At 41.4% G+C, this 17,777-nt stretch overlaps 2 protein-coding genes across 5 annotated transcripts; one reads left to right on the forward strand and one right to left on the reverse strand.

The window, feature by feature from the left end:
- The first annotated feature begins 3,027 nt into the window (after nucleotides 1-3,027).
- LOC116054780 (hemicentin-1-like) lies at nucleotides 3,028-7,935 on the forward strand. The gene is made up of 8 exons (XM_031306514.1): nucleotides 3,028-3,235; nucleotides 3,842-4,090; nucleotides 4,175-4,441; nucleotides 5,196-5,441; nucleotides 5,594-5,902; nucleotides 6,813-7,062; nucleotides 7,175-7,423; nucleotides 7,509-7,935. Exons 1-6 carry the CDS (start codon nucleotides 3,085-3,087, stop codon nucleotides 7,010-7,012), a joined length of 1,422 nt encoding a protein of 473 aa, XP_031162374.1. The 5' UTR covers nucleotides 3,028-3,084; the 3' UTR covers nucleotides 7,013-7,062; nucleotides 7,175-7,423; nucleotides 7,509-7,935.
- Nucleotides 7,936-8,044: 109 nt separating this feature from the next.
- On the reverse strand, nucleotides 8,045-17,739 carry rpap3 (RNA polymerase II associated protein 3). 4 transcript variants are annotated; one of them, XM_035995872.1, is made up of 17 exons: nucleotides 17,519-17,739; nucleotides 16,786-16,946; nucleotides 16,520-16,684; nucleotides 16,326-16,436; nucleotides 16,106-16,233; nucleotides 15,866-15,987; nucleotides 15,712-15,782; nucleotides 15,486-15,620; nucleotides 14,947-15,074; nucleotides 14,736-14,857; nucleotides 14,277-14,347; nucleotides 14,011-14,103; nucleotides 12,901-13,100; nucleotides 10,505-10,691; nucleotides 9,970-10,067; nucleotides 9,749-9,849; nucleotides 8,045-9,655 (listed from the first exon to the last, which is right to left on the reverse strand). In XM_035995872.1, exons 2-17 carry the CDS (start codon nucleotides 16,936-16,938, stop codon nucleotides 9,570-9,572), a joined length of 1,971 nt encoding a protein of 656 aa, XP_035851765.1. In that variant the 5' UTR covers nucleotides 16,939-16,946; nucleotides 17,519-17,739; the 3' UTR covers nucleotides 8,045-9,569. The 4 variants fall into 4 exon arrangements, with proteins under 4 accessions (XP_035851765.1, XP_035851763.1, XP_035851764.1 ...); XM_035995870.1 differs by having other exon boundaries at nucleotides 16,520-16,687; nucleotides 17,519-17,737; XM_035995871.1 differs by lacking the exon at nucleotides 17,519-17,739 and adding an exon at nucleotides 17,169-17,430.
- Between the last annotated feature and the right edge of the window lie 38 nt (nucleotides 17,740-17,777).

Raw genomic sequence — 17,777 nt, forward strand, 5'->3', positions numbered from 1 at the left:
TTAGTGAAGCATTTAGCAGCTAAAGAGCCAGGTATCCCCCCCTCCCCATATACAAAGGTTGTGTTTACTTTGCTTCTGCTGCCACCAAATGGCAAAAAAGAAATCCCAATCAGTCAAATCATCATCAAATTAGTAGAGACAAAATGCTTAAGTTCATATGATGGGGGAAAATTGCAATCAGAGGTAGTTGAATACAACATGAACATCACGAGCAGCGCAGCTTTGACCTGCCACAGTGACAGCATACAGTAGAGGCACGATGTAAAGGTAAATACATGAACAGAACCACAGAAAAAACAGTAAAGCATATCAGATCTGGCGTCAGCTGGAGTTGTATTCTATGATGATTCTATCTAAGATTTTGTGATAAATTGAGTCTATCTTTACATCTGCAACCACAGGCCGATATGAAAAACAGAGAGAGCCACATTGTCTGACTCAGGTGTCAGGCAAAAGAAACCATAACCTACAGAAGTCCAAACCACACAAAACTGTATGTCGGCTGCTTGCATGCACACCCTGTGCAGAGAATAAAGCCAGCTGATAACCTACATGCTGCACTCCTTTGACTTTGCCAGTAACATTAGGTCATTTGTTGTCTGTGTTTTGTATGAGCTAGTGATAACAGTGGACGAGGCCTTTTCAACCATGCGTTATAAGAGTGTGGATGGTTATGAGACAGTGGACAGTTGTTGAGACTGTCTGCAGAACCATGCATCCTCACTCCGCCTGTCTGCTGCTGTTTCTCACCTGCCTGGCAGGTAAGAGGCAGCCCCGCTGGATCCTCATCTGATCACATTAGTCAACAGTTTAGCAGAATGAGTTAAATGCTAATCATTTTAGACATTTTTAATGAAGATTTAATTACGTGCTTGTTGATTTATTTTCATGTTGTATAAGCTGCCAGAAAATGAATGATAATGCATTCTCTTTTCTCATAGCCAAGGATTTTCTGCCAGTGAAACTGAGAACAGTGGAACTATGGGGGAAATTTCATGTAAGATCCTTTTGATTCTGATTCTGACCCATAACTACTATGTTAAAATGTTTAACAACAAACTTTCTTGGTTCTTTTCTGATCTTCCTCCTGTGTTATGCGTCATTGAAAAAAATGAAGTCTTGTCTGTACCTGTACCTGCCCCTGCAGACGGGCTATCCTCCCTGGAGATTGACTGGGTGGATGTAGTGTCAGTGGGAATCCCATATGGTTTCCAGTGCACAGCGGAATGTTACCCGGACTGCAGGGACAGCTGGACCAGAGGTAATGAGACCACTCAGGGGCCTGAGATGAGCCTGCAGCTGCTGCAGAGAGTGCCAACACAGACCCTGACCTGCACAGTGGTCAACCCTGCAACAGGGAGGTCTGCCTCTGTCCAAAAGACGCTGCAAGTGACAGGTATGAATGACCATAGTGAATTCAAAGTCATGACTTCCCCCTCAGCAGCACACTCTTTAACCAAATCTATTTTTCTCAGCTGGACCATCAAACATACAGATCAGCGGTCCAGCCTTTCTGACTGCAGGTGCTGCATCCATCTTTACCTGGTCAGCTGACTGCTACCCGTCCTGCAGCTACCCTGGACCATAGTCTGGGAACGGGAGCCGATCAGTACTGCACAGGGCAACACCATTTCTGTCACTCCAGCTGTCACACAATTAATAAGTAGCTTACATTAGAAGTCGACCCCCACGGGTAATATTGCATGAGATAAAATATGTGTGCTTACTGTTAAAGCAGATTGGATTGGATTTTTGGTTTGATTTAAAAATGTTGGTTCAAAATAGTTTACTTGCATGTTACTGCTGCTGTCACACTACATTTAAGCATGTGACAAATGTGCGGTGAGATGCAGTCACAAGAACTTTAAAAAGTAGTACATGGACCCTGTGTTGAGAACATTTTAACACTTTTGATTGAATTCATGTTCTGATGTAACTTTGTGAAATGAGCACACTATATTCAAACCTATTTCCCAACAAACTCTTTCTTTAGGCACATCTGACATCAGCATTATTGGTGACAGTACAGTGACGATGGGAAAGCAGTACATGTTCATATGCCAAGCCACGTGCGTCCCGTCCTGCAACTTTGCGTGGCAGTACATGGGGAAGACTCTCTATGGGGACCAGATCCAGATACCCATCCTGCTCAGGGGGAGAAGACAAAGTTTGCCAGTCACCTGCAGATAATTTTAATAATAATTTAATTTAATAATAATAATGTATACTGTTTATTGATCCCCAGTGGGGAAATTACAATTTACACTCTGTTTGTTAGAAATCACTACACACAGGCCTGATCACTTTCAGTGACTACTCTAAAATTGAGCCTCTGACCTGCGAGGCAACAAACATTTTGACTGACACCACTATCACCTCCACTATAGACAGTCACTCACAGTCATCGGTGAGTCTGATACTGCTCGCACCTTGATTTTGTCATTTAAAAAAAAATGATATGAGTTCATCGCATTAAGTCTTTAATGTTCATCTCATCTATTTTTATATTTAATTTCTGCCTGTATATAATACAGGTGTTTATAGTTTCAATTCAATTCAATTTTATTTATAGTACGACAAGTATTTATAGACACTTTACAGATAGAGTAGGTCTAGACCATACTATAATTTACGAAGACCCAACAGTTCCATTAATTATAGTAAACATATTACTAGTATTATTAATATTACTCTTATTCTATTTTTTCCTATTTCTTATAATACTTTTTGTATGTTTTTCCTATGCCCATTTAATGAGTATTTGTCAAAATTCAAGATTCAAAATCTTACAATTGGGAAATTCACACTGTTGCAGCAGCAAGTTGTAGGGGAAAGTACAAGACACAGATAAACCAACAATAAATAAATATAAGTAAAGAGAATAACTATTAGATAATAAATGTCTTTACAGTATTGCACAGTCACATTTGGTATTGCACGGTTTATCAGTTGTTCTGATGTATGTGAATTTTTTTTTAGCTGCTGTAACAAGGAAATTTCTCCGGTGTGGGATCAATAAAGTCTGTTAAGTGTGTTGGCTCTCAGAACCCAGGCTCCATCACATGGCTGAAGAACAAACAGCCAATGGCAGCATCTGAACGAGTGCTTTTCTCCCCTGACAACACCGCAGTCACCTTCAGTCCTCTCCTGCAGGCAAATGAAGGTTTATACCAATGTGTGGTGGCAGAGGGGGGGGAGCCCATCCAGTCTGTTGACTACAAGATGCAAGTTGACTGTGAGTATTCAAGGGCCATCAGTCAAATGCATACCTAACAGGAGACATTAGAGATTTTGAGTTTTGGGGCTATTTTTCTTCCATAAAATGTCTTCTTTCAGACTAGTGGGGAAAAAAAAAACCTCCTAAGTACATATTATAGGTGTTTATTTCACAACACTGTCTATCTGCGCCTGTACATTTTTCCTAAATTCACTACAAGTTAGCAATAGTTAATGCCTCATTTGAATATTACCATGTACATGTTTCAAAAAGCAAAAAAACAAAAGATGATTGTCTTAATGTAAGTAATCAACTGGGGAAGCTTCATGTTGATATTTGTTGGTCAAAATAATTTCCCTATTTCCCTGCAGTGTCTCCCCTTAAATTAAATTAAATTCATGGAACAAATGAAATATCTACAAGTAATGAATCACAATGTAAATTTATGTGCAAGCCACATATGTGTAATAGCTTTCATGCACGCCTATTTAAGTATTTTGCATCTATTTCTTTATTCGCAAATTCGCAATTTTCCTCGTTAAACAAGAAAAAGTGAAATAGTGAATTAATGCCACTTTTAAAGAGGCCTATCTGTTTATCCATCTGTTCCCCCTCTAACCGCAGACGGGCCGTCTTCAGTGGTGATCAGTGGGCTCAATGTAATGACTGTAGGAATAGCGTATGATTTCCAGTGCTCAGCCAGCTGTCACCCGACATGCCAGTTCACCTGGACCAGGGGTAATGTGACCTATCAGGGCTCCAATCTCAGCTTGCATTTTAAGGAACTACTGCCAACACAAAACCTGACCTGCACTGCACTCAATCCAGCTACAGGAATATCAGTCACTGCACAAAAGACGCTGCTAGTGATATGTAATAATTGAAAAAAAAAAAATGTATTCAAGTTCATACGTTTTTTTAAGGAGGAATGCCTTTAACCAATTTCCAACTTTTCAGCTGGACCATCAAATGTACAGATCAGCGGTCCAGCCTTTCTGATTGCAGGAGTTGCTTCCAACTTTACCTGCTCAGCTGACTGCTACCCGTCCTGCAGCTACTCCTGGACCGCTGGCTGGGAATGGGAGACGTTCAGTACTGCACAGGTCAACACCATTTCTGTCACTCCACCTGCTAGTTTTTTTGGCACTGAAACTCTGATCTGTAAGGCCCAGGACACCGCCTCAAATCTCTACATCTATAGGGCTCGGCAGCTGCAGGTGGCAAGTACGTGAAAGAAAGTAACCTCTAATGAGAATCAACAATCAATAGAGTTGTGAAATGGGAGCAGCTATTTCAGATGCCATTGATTCTGGAAGTGAAAGTAACATTCATTTTCCCCCATAGATAATGTTACGTGATACTCAGTTAGAGCACTTCTACAGCTATTTTATTAAAAAGTCAAAGATACAAGCCTGTGTACATAAAAGAAATCAAGGTAGAAGCTTATTAGGACTCTACATTAAACTCTAAAGCATTTCAGCAACAAGCATTTTGAATTTGCTTCTGCTGTGATTCACACCTGTGAATGGCCTTTTCTTCATGGCAACAGCAGCCAAAATGAATGGGTATTGTAGTTTTTAGACCCGTCCGCCATGCAACATTATGGACAAAACATGATTTCTCAGAAACTGCTTCAAACTGGTGGCCATTACACAAACCTATAGGACCGTTACATCATCATCCGGGAGAGTCCTGTGCTGCTGCTTTAAATAACATTGAGGATACAGTTTCTAGATGAAATAGAAACAAGAATGGGTACAAACGCTTCACCCCTTCCACTTTTTCCAGTTTTATAGCCCTCATGACAAGTTATATTAAACCCTAATTGCAATTCACTCCACTCGTGTGATAGAAATAATCTATAAATGACATTGATGCATTATCTATATTTGGTGACATTTTGATTGCCCACATTTTGATGTAACCTTGTAAAACGAGCATGATACATCCAAGGGTCCTCTGTCATCTCCTCCTGTAGGTTTATTCAACATTAACATCGCTGGTGACAGTGCCGTGGCAATTGGAAAAACGTACACATACACATGCTACGTCACATGTACTCCGTCCTGTGTGTTCACTTGGACGTTCATGGGGAAGACTTACGAGGGCGATCAGCTGCAGATCACTGTTAGTGATTACCCTAAAACTGGGCCTCTGACCTGTGAGGCAACCAACAATGTGTCTCACACCACTATCAGCGCCACCAAGAACCTCACTGTCATTGGTGAGTCTGTGATATTGCGCCCACCTGATGTTTTAACAGATTTTGCATTGGTTTGAGTTATATTTTATGATGTAGTTAACAGAACAGTAAACTAGCAATAGTCCTCACTTTTGCTGTCACTTGTGTTCTATTTTAATATTCTTTCTGCACAGACCCATTCTCAGTGCGTCCCAGCTCCCAGGCCCTGCCGGCTGCCGGCAAGCCTTTCTCTCTGCAGTGTGTTGGCCCCCAGGTTCCAGCCTCCATCACATGGCTCAAGGACAGACGGCAAATGCCAGCCTCTGACATAGTGCATTTCTTCCCTGACAACGCCACAATCACCTTCAGCTCTCTCTTGCGACAGGATGAAGGGGTATACAAATGTTTGGTAGTGGAGACTGGGAACCTCACTACCAACCCATTGGTAGCAGGTGAGGATGGAACCCCCATCCTGTCTTTTGGCTACCTGATGCAAGTAATATGTGAGTATAGCAGGGTCAGGAAACTCAATGCACTTGTCACCCCGTTCACTGTTATTTCTTGGCCGGAAGCAGGGACTTGCCAGGCTCTTTTCAACCGTGAAGTTCCAGGTACTCAGCCTGGACTGCAGGAAGTCGGTGCTCCAGGCCGAGAATTAGTCCAGCAATTAACCCTCCGCAAAATCAGATTCTACAGATTGAACAAACAACATTTTTGCCTTCAGATGACAGACCTAAGATAGCTGTTCTCCCTCTGCTTCCGGTCTTTATGCTAAGCTAAACTATTCCATTCGGCTGCTAGCCATAGCTTCATATTTAGCAGAGGTGGGGGTTAAAAACAAAAATCATATATATCATGATTTGTTTTTGCAAGGATATATATATATATATATATATATATATTTTTTTTTTTACCAATGATTCACCTAAATATTTTTTATTTATATGGTACCGCTCACGGTGACTACATCATATCTGTTTCCAGCAAAACAGACCAAAAGCAGAAAAAGCAGAAAATCCATGTTATGTTCTTCTTTACAAATTAAATAAATGTCAGACTGACTGACTGACATGTGCATTCTTTTTAGAAAACTAGCAGTTTTTAGAAATGTCTCTTGGAGGAGGAAAAGAAAATCCCAATACTCAATACTATCGAATCCCAATACTTCTAGGATCACAATAAATGAAAATCGCAATGCAAATCAAATCGGCACCCATGTATGGTGAAAGAATCGAATCGGGACAAAAGCATATCATCCCAGTCCTAATATTTAGCGTCCATACATGAAAGTGGTATTAATCTTCTCATTTCAATCTTCCTAAAATGCCAAAGTATTTCTTTAAGGTACTGGTTAATTGAATGTGTTGACTACCCGATCAGTACCATTATTCAATACGTTGTGTTATTACCCAGATGGGCCAGATGAGGTGCTGATTGTGAAACCCGACAAAGAGCCGGTGGGTGAGATGATGTTCACTCAGCCTGGATCCACAACAGAGCTGCAGTGTTTAACTGACTGCTTCCCCGCCTGCTCCATCAACTGGTTTTACCGAGGCTCGCTCCTGGCTACAAATGCCTCCATACGAGGACGCCCTCACCTGTACAGCATTTAACCCGGCGACAAAGAAAAACAGAACAGCTGAGACCATAGTGGTGGTGCCTGGTAAGCAGATATCAGCGGTTGAAGTAAGAAATTATTCCACTTAAAAAGACTGATGGACTTTTCTGCGTGTCTGCTAATGCTTTGGCTTGTATTTGTGGCTCGTGTCTTGCAGATGGGCCTAGGAATGTGATAATTAAAGGACCAGATACTCTTGAAATCGGGGTCACAGGGAGCTTTACGTGCTCCGCCGAGTGCACCCTTTCCTGCAGCTTTAAGTGGACCTTGTACGGGAAGACTGTGACCGGTAGTGGGGTTGATATCACCGTCAACCGCCAAGTTTCCGAAGAGTCCATCAGCTGCCAGGCTGAGAACACATTCACCAGGAAGACGGCGGCTGTCAACCAGACGCTCAGTGTCTCAGGTAGGCTGTTTTTGGAGGTTTGAGTGTGTTTAGCCATAGTTTTATAGATGTTATATGACTTGTAGTTATGTTTTTTTCACTGCAGATCCTAACTGGTGTGGATGTTAAGACACTGGAAGAACATTCTTCAACTACATTCTCCCAAATTGCAAATGCTCCGAGCACAGTTCTAGTTTGGTAATCTTTAAATTACAGTTATAGTTTGGTAATCTTTTTACTAATGACACTAAGGCTGTATTTGCTCAAGCATCATTTACTGTGACTGTGATGGACTGGCGCCCTGAATAGGGTGTTTCCCTGACTTCCATGCTGGGACAGGTTCCAACCTCTTTGTGACCCTGAACAAGATTAAGACGGATATAGAGAAAGGATATATGGATTGTGTGCGCGAGTGATACGTTTTTCAGGTTTTAATTACACGAGGCTAATCTCGTTTTCTTTCATGATGTTATTTCCATTTGTCTTGCCAAACACTATGCACTATTATGCTTAATAAACAAGGAACTACTTTACTTTTTCTGAATGCCTAGTGCTAATTCATCACCCATGTTACACATCTGAGATGATGAAATACTGGACTTCAAAACTGTTTTTTTACTTCAACAACAGCCCACACGCAAATTATAAAATACACCTTTATTTGTTCAGTTTCTGAAAAGAGACCTGTATTTGCAAAATACTTCTGACTCATCTCTCACACAGTTCTCTCCAGTCAAACTGAGGCGGTATAGTCAATACATTTTGTTTTGTAAGAATGGGAGGAACATTCAAACGGAGCAGAGTACTCACAGAGACCAATCCATACTTGTGCTGCATTCAAAAGATACTGGAAAAGTTAGAAATTCACACTTCTTAAAGGGTAACTTTGTTTTTTTTCTAACCTGGACCCCATCTTCCATTGTCTGTGACTGATGGGAGCAACAATCTGAAATTGGTCCAGTTTTAAGCAAAGTGAAACAAGGTGCAACGTAACGTAAACAGGCAATTGCACACCTTCAATTTCCGTCCACAAAACGTGCTTGTTTTGCCACAGACAGGCTGGCTGACATTATGGAAAGGATCCCTACACAGGTCGACCTTTTTGTTAAAGAGTAAGATCCTTTTTGTTTAACATGAAACAGCCCCAAAATCACTATAGCCAAACCCACCATACTCCATGTAAAAAAACAGTAATTTTATCATCGTAAAACATACTTTATCCAAAGTCGACAGAGACAAAATAAAACTATCAAAAGCCGTCTTGGTTCGTCTATCCACTGCTCCAACAATCACCGCTCTGGTTTGGTTAAAATAAACCCTTAATTCACCGATTTACATGTGAAAATATGCTGACTCTGCGTTTATTTAAATAGAGTCTGGTGAGTTTGGCTAATATGGCGATTTCAGGGCTGTTTCTGTGGATCTTACTCTTTAACAAAAAAGTCTATTCCTGTAGGGATCTTTTCTACAATGTTGTCAAGACATTTAGAATAATCTGAGCCCACCTGTCAGTGGCAAAAACAGCACTTTTAGTGGATGGAAATTGTCGGTGGACAAACGCATTACATGGCAGCCTGTATCGCAGCTCCTGGCTACAGCTGTGGTCACTTCTGGACTCATTTCATTAAAATGTTGTTTCAAACATGTGTAACATGTGTAAATAGGGTCCAGGTTGAAAAATACCAAAGCTATCCTTAAACTTTGGCTTCTGGTTAATCCCCTATATTATATAGTATAGTTATCTGACAAAAACTATTTTTCGACATTGCATGCTCATAAATGTATGGAAAGAGTTGTGCAGTGAATAGTAAATAGTTAAACATATACATTTACACGGTAAAGTTGCTGATTTTTTTCAAGTATGATGAATAATGACATCAGCTTTTGCATAAGGAACATGACTCTACGCTGGAGGTCTCTGTTTTTTTTTTTTTTTTTTAAATCAGCCTTAATACTAAAATGCAACACGTTCCGAATAAAAATCTAAACTGTGTGAATTTCCATAAATTAAAAAAAATGCAATGAAGACAGAAAGTAGATGACATCATACTTCCACAGGGTCATAGCACAAGTGTAGTGAATGAACATTTATTATGTATTAGATTATGGGTTTTGAATATAACGTAGCACTGTGTGTTGAAACTAAAGGTCTATAGAATTAGCAGCGTCACACACCGTACTTCTTCTGTAAAGCTGTGACAGATGATCCCTCCAGCTCCGCTTGGTGGAGGAAGTCAAACAGTTCTTTAAGCACTAGGGGGAAGAAAAGTAGAACAACAATTATCAATGTGATGGAACGTGTGTGTATGAGTCGTCTGCGACAGCACATCAAAAGAGAGACTCAACCTTTCTTCTCCGGGGACGACAGGAACATGACGGCCATGTCGAAGCGCCTCACACTCGCTAGACTCCTGAGGATCTCCAGCGTGACGGCCGGGGCTTCATTCCTGCACAAGACTGGTGTTAACGTACGGTATAACACTACATGTGTAAACGTGGCTATGCTGAACCAGTTTCAGGTTTAGACTTTGTTCTCTTTTTTCCTCAGAGAATCTTTTAAAACTCACTTGATATAGAAACCATGCAGCGTCCTCAGGATCTGATTGAGAATGTCAGGCTCCAGGGAGCTGTGGAAAATGGTTGCGTACGCCTCGGGCTTGATTTGCTGCAAGACGAGAACAGAAAGAAGCCTGAGAACTTCAGTTAAAACAATACCATGGATGGATCTTGACTTTTTGGGGTTGTGTAATCAGCACCAAGTCTGATTTCTTCATTCAATTCATCGTAGCTTTTGTATTTTGTAAATTCTTTCAGAAACAAAAGTAATTCAAATCTAGCTTTTCCATCAAATTTAAGATCTCACATTTAAGCCATGTTTGCTGGTGATTTAAAATGAGAATACTTCGGTGGACATCAGACCAGAATTTGCATTAAATGTCCCATTTCATTGCAGACAGGAAACTTGGCTTAATCTGCATAAGTCAATACCAAGGCTGTGCTGACAGCATATCATTATACTGTCCGAACACACAAACACGATCACCGGTACATGGCAGTGTGAACAGTGAGATTTTTTTGTTAATCTCCAAAAACACAGCTCACCCTCAGATATCTGTAAATCACTTCAGGCTGGTTTCCGATGGTGCGGAAGTCGGCCTCCAGCTTGAAGCTGTTGGTGGGTGGAAAAGGCAGCTCATCTACTGTGGAGGAGGGGCTGACTGATGCTTCAGCAGCAGGAGGAACCATTTCCCCCTGCTCGGGTTGTTCCGTCTGTCTGCTAGCAGGGACTCTGGGGAACCGAAGCAGGTTGAGGTTACTTTATTTGTACCTGTAGGTAAGTTTGTTGCGCAGTTTAAAAAGTGCAGGGCGTCCATGACACACAGTCAACAAGCAATGGGACAATAGATAACAATACAATGGGACAATAAATAAAACGGTTAAATTGCGCCAGTGCTAATCAGGATGCTAGACTATCTAATAAATACCAATGAAAACACTTCAACCTGACCATGTAAAATCTAAAAACCAATGAATGGATACATAAATAACATACAGGCCTACACAAATACAGGCTGTGCAAATTGTGAAATGTTTCTCACAGCTTGTTAATCAGTGTGATTGCCGCTGGAACAAAGCTGTTTTTTTATATGGTTTGGTTTTACACCTTGGAACTTAAAAGCTCTTTTCCAGAAGGGAGACGCTGAAACTCCTCGTGCAAAGGCCGAACATCTGTTTACTGGGTGGGAATTATCAATGCATCATTCCGCAAAATAATGCAACATTTAGTGCTTCACAGACAAGTTACAGACGTGCTCAAATTTGTTGGTACCCTTACAGCTCATTGAAATAATGCTTCATTCCTCCTGAAAAGTGATGAAATTGAAAGCTATTTTATCATGTATACTTGCATGCCTTTGGTATGTCATAGAATAAAGCAAAGAAGCTGTGAAAAGAGATGAATTATTGCTTATTCTACAAAGATATTCTAAAATGGCCTGGACACATTTGTTGGTACCCCTTAGAAAAGATAATAAATAACTGGATCATAGTGATATTTCAAACTAATTAGTTTCTTTAATTAGTATCACACATGTCTCCAATCTTGTAATCAGTCATTCAGCCTATTTAAATGGAGAAAAGTAGTCACTGTGCTGTTTGGTATCATTGTGTGCACCACACTGAACATGGACCAGAGAAAGCAAAGGAGAGAGTTGTCTGAGGAGATCAGAAAGAAAATAATAGACAAGCATGGTAAAGGTAAAGGCTACAAGACCATCTCCAAGCAGCTTGATGTTCCTGTGACAACAGTTGCAAATATTATTAAGAAGTTTAAGGTCCATGGATCTGTAGCCAACCTCCCTGGGCGCGGCCGCAAGAGGAAAATCGACCCCAGATTGAACAGAAGGATAGTGCAAATGGTAGAAAAAGAACCAAGGATAACTGCCAAAGAGATGCAAGCTGAACTCCAAAGTGAAGGTACGTCAGTTTCTTATCGCACCATCCGTCGCTTTTTGAGCGAAAATGGGCTCCATGGAAGAAGACCCAGGAGGACTCCACTTTTGAAAGAAAAACATAAAAAAGCCAGACTGGAATTTGCTAAAATGCATATTGACAAGCCACAATCCTTCTGGGAGAATGTCCTTTGGACAGATGAGTCAAAACTGGAGCTTTTTGGCAAGTCACATCAGCTCTATGTTCACAGACGAAAAAATTAAGCTTTCAAAGAAAAGAACACCATACCTACAGTGAAACATGGAGGAGGCTCGGTTATGATTTGGGGCTGCTTTGCTACGCCTGGCACAGGGTGCCCTGAATCTGTGCAGGGCACAATGAAATCTCAAGACTATCAAGGCATTCTGGAGCGAAACGTACTGCCCAGTGACAGAAAGCTCGGTCTCAGTCGCAGGTCATGGGTCCTCCAACAGGATAATGACCCAAAACACACAGCTAAAAGCACCCAAGAATGGATAAGAACAAAACATTGGACTATTCTGAAGTGGCCTTCTATGAGTCCTGATCTGAATCCTATCGAACATCTATGGAAAGAGCTGAAACTTGCAGTCTGGAGAAGGCACCCATCAAACCTGAGACAGCTGGAGCAGTTTGCTCAGGAAGAGTGGGCCAAACTACCTGTTAACAGGTGCAGAAGTCTCATTGAGAGCTACAGAAAACGTTTGATTGCAGTGATTGCCTCTAAAGGTTGTGCAACACAATATTAGGTTAGCGGTCCCATCATTTTTGTCCATGCCATTTTCATTTGTTTTGTTATTTACAATATTATGTTGAATAAAAAATCAAAAGCAAAGTCTGATTTCTATTAAATATGTAATAAACAATGGTGGATGCCAATTACTTTTGTCAGTTTCAAGTTATTTCAGAGAAAATTGAGCATTCTTCATTTTTTGTTGAGGGGTACCAACAAATTTGAGCACGTCTGTAAGTAATAAAGTAACCAATAGTTTGACATATAGGAGGTGGGGGGGGGGGGTGCCACTAACTGCTCAGACGAGTGTGAGGGGACTTCTGCTTGCTCCTCCATCTTGATCATCTTGGCGCTGGGCGAAGTCGACAGCGGAGAGGATTGGTCCCCGGCCTCCCCCGTCACTTCCTGGATGAGGGACTTGGACCCGCCTGACTCCGTCTCGGACACGGTCACCTTTCCACTCACTTCCTCAATATCGATCCTCCTCAGAGGTTTCTGAAGAGCATTGGATGCTCAGCATCAGTCAAAAAGCAAAAACTTCAGATCACTGATTGGTCTGAATACTAGTAAAGAGACCACAAAATCAATGTGACTGAATCAAAGATGTTCAATCTATATTGTTGTCTATTCTGCCACCTGCCGGACACATCAGGCTGTGAACATGGGGAGTGAGCTACTCAATAGAAAAAGCATGTCAGACAACTTTACCTTTAGTTAATCTAAGTACAAACTGTATAAAGACAACATTCACTGTCACATTACTTTCAATAACAAAGAATCTACTTCTTTCCATGGTTTATTTTATATTTTAGCATATACAATGTCAAATATAAAGACAAGTGCTAATCACAACTTCCTAGAGCCCTAAGTAGTGTATTAAAAAGTCAATAAATTCACTAAGAGTCAATATTGTCATAGATTAATTTTCTGTCAATCAACAAATTGATTAATCTATTAAAGGATCCTTTCAGAAATTTAAACACAGCATGTTATCCTGCTTCTACGTGTTATTATGGAACCCACGCAACTTCTAGGAGGGACCCGCCCTTCAATAGCATCCACACGCTACTATTGGCCAGGCGTCCATGCTTAGGCAAGGTAACGCAACCCGATTTGTTCAGGTCCTATCCCCTGACCAGTCTGCTGTCCTAACCTTAACTAGTCGAGGTCAATGCCTAACCCCAACCAACTGGGCTGCTGCATAGGGCGGGACTTGCCTAGAAGTTGCGTGGGATCCATAATAACGCTGCTTCTACACTAAACTTTTTACCTGAAATACAGTGAGATCCCATCATTGTTTATAGCATCAGACGTCTACTAATCTCTGCCTTTACTGCTTTCTCGTGTAGCAAAATGCTGAGCATTTTCATCAAAAGAGACATTTTACAATGAGGGAAGCACTCACAGTTGACCGCAGATGTGTTGGTTTGTCTATTGGCTGAACTGTTCTCCTCTGTGTGCCGTCGGGTGTTTGGAGAAGGCCGCTGGAAGCCACGTCCTAACAGAGTGACAATAAGCAAACAGAAGTAAAGTCAGTAGAAGATCAAACCTAATAAAGCCGGACGTGTCCATTAATCATCTGTATATGACTGTAGATCGGAATTTAAGTATTTATGATGATGCTCATAACCAGAGGGGATTAAAACAGAGTAGATGATCGGAAAAACATACAATCTGGAGTTTCTGGAGCTCATTCAGGGCCTGCTTGTTCCCTGGTTCCAGTTTCAACACCTCATGAAAATCTGACACACACACACACACACAGATTATAACAATGAGCAATAGCTTAGCCTCTACATATCATATGTTCATATTATTTCAGTGTAATTCTAATTTAATTTCTGGCAATTTTGTTTTAAGACAACTCATGTTGAATGTTTGCACGCGGAGGTGAAGCTGATTTATAAATGAACAGAACTTGAGCCTAAGCTGGGAACGGTCTTAAAATAGAATAAGACCAATTTTACATATGTAAAGATAACAATTAAACCAACTATAGAAACACAGATTATTTAGAAAAGTACAGCTCCATATCTGACAGCTTTGTGGTCTTCCATGGGTTAAAAAAAAACAGAGAAAATGTAGTTGCTGCTGTTAGCCTTTGGAGGACAGTGTTGTTCTACACAGCACCTTGTTTGGCCTCCTCCAGTTTCCCTAAAGCCACTCTGGCGGTGGCACGACGGTGGAAAGCCTTGGAGTAAGTACTGTCCAGAGAAATGGCTTTGGTGCAGTCCTCCTCTGCCTCCTTATACCTGCAGCAAACAGAAAAAGTCATGTTTTATATTCTTTTATCAGACGCATTTTCACTTTAACATGAAGAAGAAGAACAAGTCCTGCTTACTTCTCTAGCTTGATGAAGGCCATGGCTCTGTTGGCGGGCAGTAGGACGTTCATGCTGTCCGCCTCCATGCCTCTGCTGTAGCACTCAACAGCTGCTTCATACTTCCCCTCTTTGAAATAAGCATTCCCCTGAAAGGCGCATTCAGACAACTTAGGAAAACTATTTCCAAAATAAACACAGCTTGAGTAGTTCACAAAATTGTTATAATATCAGAAACTCAAAAATGTCTCTTTGTGCCAAAAAAAAAAACGTTATCTTTAGTCAATATATCTGTGACAATAACAACTTAAACACCTCACTCATTTTGCCTGTTCTCAAATATTGCCCTTGTAGGCCACCATACAGTCTCCCTAACCAGAACACATAAAAACTAAAAAGTGGCAAATTAAATGGCAAAAACAAAACTGAAATGTCTATAACATTAAAATGACTCCTCACATGGATATTTGGGCACTTTTTTTTTTAATTAACTAGCCTCTGACATGTTAGCTAATGAGTCCAAAAGGGACGCACGCAGCAGCATAAGTGGCAAAGCTCACTCTGTCTTTTTGTAAAGCCGCCTCCTGTCGTCTCTGCTGTTCCTCCATCAGCCTCTGCTGCTCGGGGTCCGCTGTGGGAGGCTCCTGTGGCTGCACGGCTTCACTCGGGACGGCTGGTGCCTGATCTCCGAGAATCTAAAACCAGCCAGGGAAAGGGAGGCAATGAAAAGAGAAGAAGACGACTTGGGAAATGAGGCTACACCCAAAATGATCCTTTCACACTCACCTCTTTGATTTTTTTTACTTCATTCTGTGCTTCTGCGTTCCCGGGGTCAAGCTTGAGAACCATCTCATGATCTGTTCAGAAACAAGTTCATGTTGGTTATCTCAGTGCACTCTAGTTAAAAACAGATGATTTAGTCACTTTACCAGTTGGTCACCTTCTAATGCAGATTCATATTTCTTCAGTGCGAAGCGTGCTGCTCCTCTTCGTGCGTACGCTTTGAAGTAGTTGCTGTCCAGAGCTATAGCCAAGTTGCAGTCGGACTCTGCCACAGCATACCTGCAAAGAACAAAGTCTCAATGACTTACAGGGAAACAAAAATCTTTTTATATCTGCACACAATGTTGTTGCATTTATTGAAACAAAACTTAAAAGGTCTTTTTTAATTGCAATTTACTTTTTGAGCCTGAAGAAGGAGGTGGCTCGGTTTGTGGGAAGCACAGGGTTGTAAGGATCTGCACACATCCCTCTGGTGTAACACTCAATAGCCTCGTCATACTTCCCATCTTTGAAAAACGCGTTACCCTGAAAATAATAAGTATAATCTGCTTTAGGAAAGGGTACTTCATTCTTCTCTTTAGTTATTTACATGACAGTAGTTCTCATACAGTATTTACCTTTTCTTTCTCAGCCAGCGCTTTCTCCTGATCAGCTGTAGCTTCCTCAGAGTCGGACTCATTTGACTCTGCAGGACTTTCCTCCTTATCCATCTCTGTCAAAGCTTTGTCCTGCGACCACAGAATCACACATATTTACTTAACTGCTCACCGTTCATCATGTTCAGTATATGTTATAAGAATGCATTAGCTACCACGTCAAACTTGTCCCATGATCTGTAGTCGTATGCTTTTATCCTCGAGGCTTCACTGGGCTCCTCTGCCTTTGCGTCACCATTGCCTGTTGGCTCCTTCTTCTTCTTCTTCTTCCTATCCCTCATCTTCGTTTTGTAGTCTTTGTTGCGCACAGGTGGGAGCTTCTTCTACAACAAAGAGACAACACGCTGCTGATACCTGAGGATCATCCAGAACATTACCTGCTCCAGAGATGGGTGGATGTGTACAGCAGGGGGGAAAAAACCTGGGCCTCCGGAAGTCCTCCCGTCCTCAGCTCCTCGTCCTTCTTCTTGATGTCTTCCTCCCAGCTCCCCAGCTCCGTCATGAAGCGCTGCAGATCCTCCGCATTTTGCCGCATCTGAAGCTGTAACTCAATGGCTTTGTTTCCCCCGGACATGTTATTCCCTGTGAAACAGACATTTGTTTTGGAGAGATTCTTAACACGTGTTGCTGTAGTTGTAGCCTTGAAGTCGGTGTTGCAGCCAAGAGGAAAACTCGAGAATCACGCTGTCATGCTTTTGCGGCTAACAGCTAGCTAGCTATCTTTAGCTAGCAAAAATACCAAACATTGAGAGCAAATCAAATAGATGTAAGTGACCCTGTAGCTACGTGAACCTTGTAAAGTACCTGGCGCTTGTTTCTCCGGCTGATAAACACAGATAAAAAATGTAGCTGCAGTTAATTTGTCTAAATACTACAACAGCATGTGTCGTTATTCACAGCTTTCTGTTTACGTTCGGAGCCATGACAGCCGAGTACCAGCAGCCTTTGCGCTGCTGAGTGAGCATGCGCTGGGCGTAACCAAAGATCGTCTGTTACAAACAGATTAGCTACTTACTACAAATAAATGTTATTCACTTGTCAGTTTGTAAAAGTCTGCAAACAACCGACCGAAAAGGAAACGTTAACTACAGTGTCAGTTTTATTCGTGGACAATTATTGACGTTAGCATTGTCGTGGTTTCTAATGTAATTTACCTGGTACAGCCCACTGTTAAAGTAGGCTAGCCTTTCCCCTCAAAACAAACAAAACTATATAACAATATGAACAAAATATCCACATAAAAGGTCGCCCCTGGGCCCATTTGCCTTTTTTATGTTAGAAACTGGTCTACAGCTTGAGTATTTGCCTACAGACAGTGCACTGGGAACCTATGACTGGAAACTGCGACTGGGAGTTGACGACTTGCATACACGTTCTGAATCGATGATCTTTACCGTATACTAGTCTCTAACA

Source organism: Sander lucioperca, chromosome 20 (genome assembly GCF_008315115.2).
Source record: "Sander lucioperca isolate FBNREF2018 chromosome 20, SLUC_FBN_1.2, whole genome shotgun sequence".
Taxonomy (NCBI): Eukaryota; Metazoa; Chordata; class Actinopteri; order Perciformes; family Percidae; genus Sander; species Sander lucioperca.